At 48.9% G+C, this 6472-nt stretch overlaps 1 protein-coding gene across 1 annotated transcript in view; it reads left to right on the forward strand.

Moving 5' to 3' along the window:
* The first annotated feature begins 765 nt into the window (after positions 1-765).
* The window catches only part of LOC135828161 (uncharacterized), a 15976-nt gene continuing 10269 nt past the window's right edge, over positions 766-6472 (forward strand). Inside the window, exons 1-3 of the mRNA XM_065340610.1 lie at positions 766-2975; positions 3586-3676; positions 5930-6038. Of these exons, the coding sequence (XP_065196682.1) occupies positions 1226-2975; positions 3586-3676; positions 5930-6038 (1950 nt within the window). The 5' untranslated portion in view covers positions 766-1225. The remainder of the gene's footprint in view (positions 2976-3585; positions 3677-5929; positions 6039-6472) is intronic.

The following is a 6472-nucleotide window of genomic DNA, read 5'->3' on the forward strand; positions in this document are numbered from 1 at the left end:
TTGTACATCTTGCTAAATCCACTCAACGTTGCAACTACATGTGCATTGTGCCGCAAAGACTTGCGTAAAAAAAAGACTCTTGCTTCTACGCATTCTTATTCTCATAGCAATGGAAAGCCTTCTTTATTAGGCATTCTCCACAGGTTTCACTGCGGTGTGTCTTCACAAAAGTCAGGCTTTCATGTACTGTAAAACGGGTAATTTTAGCGACGTAAAAACCCTAGCGAATTTAGCGATCGACTCATTTTCGCTAAAGTTTCAAGTCGCTAATCCGTTGAGACATTAGTAATGCACTGACGATCTGTGAGTGAAATCGCTGCAAATCGCTAAAGTAAAACGTCGCTAACCGGTTGACAATGAGAAAAAGCTAAAATTACCCGTTCTACAGTATGTGGCAGCTGTCAGTCTTTGAGAGTCAAACTTGTATTCAAAACATCTTACCGCTTGTGACGGGCTTCTAGTTTTAGTGGCATTCTAACACGTGATAGTACGGTAGAGTGCAAGCGACCCTGTTCCTAAGTGACACAGTAGTAATGTGCTGTTATGTCGCATACAGCGCCATGACTAGCGCGGAGATATGGCAACACAGCGCCTAGTCGGAACTATGCGTATGTGTACAAACAGGTGCTTTTCCAATGTTGGCGCTAATCTAGAGTTACTAGTAAGTTGTGGAATGCATTGTAATAAGAGATACTACTGCCAAGCAGCTACCCTATCGGGCCACGCCGCTCCCAGAAGCGGGAGACAACGACAAGAAGAGAGAAGAGAAGAGAGAGAAATCGCAAACACACACACACACCTCAGACCTCAGACATGCCCATCGCGGAAGCGATGATAGCGAACAGCTATGTTAGACATAGTAACTTGTGCTGGGATTACACCATTCAACAGCTTGCAAGGCTGACACACACACAAACACACACACACACACATAAGTCACCTACATGTACGCATCGTGACAGACTCACAATGACACACAGCCCTTCACAGCCACGTGAAGTGTCTGGCACTCTGCACCTTTCTCCGGGCGTAACATGCACCAGATTGTGTGACTACACAGTGTGAATCACCATTCACACTGCATTTTCCACATAAACCCAACCATGACCTTATGACAGCCTTTCATTGTCGTTTGAATGATTTGTGCTGGATCCAAATCACAAAATGGCCATACGTGTATAACTCTAGCATGTAAAGTGTTCCTGGATAAACGCCCTCTTTAACCATGCTTTCCGCTCGAAAAACGAAAAAGAAGAAGAAGCGGCTGATTAGACAGAGACGGTTGTCTGCTATAGAAGAGGAGTCAGAGGACTGTGCGAGGGGGAGCAATGCTGAAGGTGTAGTAGGCAGCGAAGAGAATGAGGGTGGCTTTAATGGTGGTTGCCGGGCAGACAGCGGCGTGAGTGAACCAAACAGTGATGATGTTGCTGCTGGTGCTGAAATGGACGCCAGCACTGAACCAGATAGAGGCGACGACATGCCTGCAAGCACTGGTAAAGCTGAATTACCGGAGGAAGAGAAGAGGGCCGCACCAGCAGCACGTGCATGGCAACGAGAGCAGCAGCGACTCTACAGAGACGGGCACGATGAGTTTGGACGGTGCGATGACGAGTCGCCTGCCGATCTGCTGCATGATAGCGCAAAGCTGCGCGCCGAGGAAGAGGAAGCCGTTCAGTTCATCTACGAGGACATCTTGCGCCGTGAGCTGGAGCAAGCGCACGAGCACCAGGTTGAGGCGTACGAGGCAAAGTCACACAGGGGACGCATACGCATTCGCGAACGCGATCGGCAGAAAAGGGACATCCTACGCGAGGAGCTGGCGGGCTCCGAAGACGGAATTCGCACTAAACGTGTCACGTGCAACGTCAATGGCATGACAGTGATGTGTGAACGATTCGAACTGGATGCCGACGACTCCGAGGCAGACTTGAAGGAGGCAGGCGCTAAGTTGGACAAAGTCGAGTCGCCGCTTTGCTCTGCGCTCCCCGTAAATTTTAAAGTCTGGGATGAACACGACTGTGAGATTAGAGAGGAATACGATATATCCACCGTCCTTGCCCACTTGAACTTCCACCAGAAGCGAGCCGTGTTGGATTTGATCGGCGGCGATGATCTAGAGTTTCAGCAGCTGGCATTGCGCCACAAGGCTAGCAGGGGCAGGAAACCGATAATGGACCACGACGACATACGCCGCCTCAAGGCCACACTACACAAGTTTGCCGTGACGCAGAACGAGCCGGGGTTCACGGACGAGTGGGACAGGCGTTCCTACTTCTACCCGCCCATTATTCCAACCCGTACAATTGCGCCGTGCCCAAAAAGGCCCGGCAACCGTGCAAAAAGGCCCGCGAAGCCCTCACCCGAAGTCCCAAGCGACGATTGCGTTGTCACAAGAGTCCCTACCGGTCCTAATGCTGATAATGCGCTGAAGAGATTTCTACGAGAATGCCGTGGCAACATAGACAATGAAGTGAGTACAAATCAGGGAGAAGAAGGCGTGCTGAACGCCAACGGAGGCTGGAACAGGGAGGACAGAGAGCCAATGGCTGTGCCTGCAGTGGAGTCTGTGGATGGTACAACGTCGGATGGTCGTCCTAAACAGTGCGAGCACCACCGGGCGCATGGCAAAGGGCAAGACACTCCGGGATGTGTACACTGCAATCTATTGAACAGCCGCCGGCAGGGTGTATGTCCGGGGACAGCACCGCTGCCGGTAAGTGAAGTACCACCAGAAATGATCGGCAGTTCACAGCCCCATGACCAAGAGCAGCCGGAGCAACCTAGGAAGAGAGTGCGTTTCAACGACGCAGTAGAGTGCGTTGGTGTTACGCCGCGTGCTGAGAAGATATCCAGGTGTGCGCAAGAGAAGACTTTGAAGACTGATGGCGGAAAGAATCAGAAGAATCGTGCCAAGGCAGCAGGTCGAAATTCGCCGCAGGGGGTGTCGGGTGAAGCTCTAATGAAGCTCATGGCCGGTGAGTATACTGAAGGCAATCTTGTTTTGTTGTAGCTCCCGATGCCATAACTGTCATAGTTGGCACCACCGAAACTTCCGCTGACATCTCGCACAGTAACCGGAGATGGTTTTGATTTCATCGTTCGGAATACCACAAGAACTTTCGAAACTGATTCCAAACTAGGATTTCAATCTTTCGGTGCTTCACAGTGGTGGCAAGGCCAGAGTCCTGCTCGATCTGTGCTGCAGGTGGATTATCCAATCGCCCTCCGTCAACTCTGTGGTCTCAATCAAGGTCAAACGCCATTCCGTACTGCCTGTCATCTTTCAATATCATTCGTTCGTATCTTATGTGAAGGTTTCGTGAAAAGTAAATGGATCCCTATCAGAGGGGTTTCCTGGAAGGGTGAATAGAAAGAGAAGTAAGTGAAGAAAGCTACTAGGTTAGCGGAAACACTGCTCAAGAAAATCTACTGGTAAAACCGCCGGTGAGAAGCAGAATTCTTCGAAGTACATGACCAGTGCACTTCAAGTAGAAGTGCACTAGTCTATGGCGATGTTAGCGTATTGTATTCTACTGCAATACGCATGTTGGATTTTGTTTGTCATTGCAATCTCTTTCTATGTAGGTGATATCAAATCGTGGCTGATGGATTCACACAAGATTAGCGGTGCTGGCTCTGGCTTGCAGTCACGCAAGACGGAGCCCAGGATACCAGCGTAAGTGCAGCAAACAAATTGTTTTTTTTCGGGTGGAGGGCCAAGGATTAATTTATAAGAAGAAAAGAGAACCAAAGAGCTTAAAGTACGCTATAACAGTGCTGCCAACCAACTGGGTCTGTTTTGCGTACTGGGATGTCTGATTTCCGTATTTAGCAGTGTTTTTCCGTACTATCGTGTGCATTGCTTGTATTGTGCTTTTTCAAAAATGTTGACACTCACATGCTAGTCGATGACTGAATTTGCTAGTGCAAAACTTGTGTGACTGTACCACGACATGATATTTCGTGCTACATGTAGTCGAAGCGTGGCATGCACTCGCTTTGGCACAGGGATATTCATCGCTCAGCTTACGCTTGCCATGCTTCTACATATTATATATCTGTAGCTGATCGATCCTCTTCAATTTTCAGGGAAACGACGGAATGGAAATCATTTCCAGACCAGCGAAAACATGCTACGTAGTTGAACTCCTGCCTCACCATGTCATCTGTGCAGAGCGTATCTGACCATCTCCCTTGCATTTTCTCTCTCGTTCTCTCTTTCTTTCTTTCTCTCTCTTTTCTTTCTTTCTCTCTCTCTTTCTTTCTTTCTCTCTCTTTCTCTCTCTCTCTCTCACACACACACACACACACACACACACACACACACACACACACACACACTCTCTCTCTCTCTCTCTCCTCTCCCTCTCTCTCTCTCTCTCTCTCTCTCTCTCTCTCTCTCTCTCTCTCTCTCTCTCTCTCTCTCTCTCTCTCTCTCTCTCTCTCTCTCTCTCTCTCTCTCTCTCTCTCTCACACACACACACACACACACACACACACACACACACACACACACACTCTCTCTCTCTCTCTCTCTCTCTCTCTCTCCCACTCTCTCTCCCTCTCTCTCTCTCTCTCTCCTTAGTTCCCCGGCACCATGTGGCCATTGTGACTCAAATTGTATTGCTTCTCATGTGATCCTTTATACTGTTGAGTTCGAAACATTACAACTGACGACACATTATCCCGACATTACAACGGGAACAGGTAGGTTGGGGGAACGACATTTATTAGAGACGACGAGACAAGAGACCAAGACGAACGAAACGACTACATTGAAGAGTGAGAAAAGAGAGGAAGAGATCAAGTCTGAAGGGCAAGATAAAGGGCCTGGGTAGCTATGGCAAATATGGGCGCGCAAGTAGCTACCCAGGCCAACGGAGCAAAAGGAGACAAAAGGTGCGTACGCCAGGGCATGCAGGCCAGCTAGAAATGTACGGGAGGTGGTACCTAACATACCACCCCTCCATGAAAAAATCCCGCGTCCTCGCGGAGAGAAAAAAAAGAGAGGAAAAGATTTTAAAAAAATGAACTGGAGGAGAAAACACACACACACACACACATACTGCACGCGCGCATGGATCTCACGAAAGTGTGTACTAAAATGCACTCGTACAGATCATTCCTGTACTACTTATTGTGTGAAATAACAATTGGAGTTTGACGAGGAACGTGAATTACTAGTATTTTGCACGGCTAATACAGCCTAGTTACACTTTTGCTAAACATCCAAAAATTAGAGCGTGGCTCACCATGATCGGACCCCTAACTTGGTTATGTTTTACGAACACACGCGCGCGCACACACTACAAAAAATTCACGAAAATAAATTTGACGAAGAAGCATACAAAAAAAAAGAAAGAGAGAAAGGTAGCTGACCTGCATGGCTTGAACGAGAATAGACGAGGTAAGGTTGGCGTAGGAGAGACGAGGTTGATAGAGACGAGACGAGGTTGGCGTAGGAGAGACGAGACTGACATGGACGAGACGAGGTTGACATAGACGAGACGAATGGTGGTTGAGGACGGCTGGGCATGGGATGATCTCAGGGTCGTGGGTCGATCAGGCAATAATCGGGCGCCAATGTTGAATTCGAAACAGGTCGACTGACGACATATCCAGACATTACAACGGGAACAGGTAGGTTGGGGGAACGACATTTATTAGAGACGACGAGACAAGAGACCAAGACGAACGAAACGACTACATTGAAGAGTGAGAAAAGAGAGGAAGAGATCAAGTCTGAAGGGCAAGATAAAGGGCCTGGGTAGCTATGGCAAATATGGGCGCGCAAGTAGCTACCCAGGCCAACGGAGCAAAAGGAGACAAAAGGTGCGTACGCAAGGGCATGCAGGCCAGCTAGAAATGTACGGGAGGTGGTACCTAACAATACTCTATCGCTGCTTGTCCACCACTGCGATGGATGCAGGCATTTTCAGGGTGATAAGGGCGCTCTGCGCGAGCACCCCAGGACTGAGCTGCTGATGAAGCAGAATGAAGTCGAGGAATTCGACCGCAACTTGGACCAGAGAAAAGAGGTAAGGAGAAATAGTCCACTAGCTCTCCCCCCCCCCCCCCCCCCCCCTCTCACCCTGTTGGGACACAGTGTTTGAGGTAAAAAATTGTTGGAAAGGAGTACATTAAGTTCGTCAAGAAGACTTCAATAGCTTAGCCTCATCAAATTAGCCCCCCCCCCCCCCCGTTTGTGAATTAGTTTTGCCCTCCTTTTCTCTATGCGTCTCCGTCGTGCAATCTCTGTTCCTTGCCCCATGTTCCTCTTGCTCTCGTTATCTGATTCTCTTTGTATATCAAACTCCATCTCTTTATTTTCTCTGTCCTTTGTTCTTCAATGTACTGTCGTGGACATGGAAATCCAGTCGATTGACCGGGGCCGGCGCCCTCAGCGCGTACAGAACAGCGTTTGATCGCGTTGCGACCAGCGCGCTGCAGCATGTGTGTACTGCTTACCCAC

Source organism: Sycon ciliatum, chromosome 12 (assembly GCF_964019385.1).
Source record: "Sycon ciliatum chromosome 12, ocSycCili1.1, whole genome shotgun sequence".
Lineage (NCBI taxonomy): Eukaryota > Metazoa > Porifera > Calcarea > Leucosolenida > Sycettidae > Sycon > Sycon ciliatum.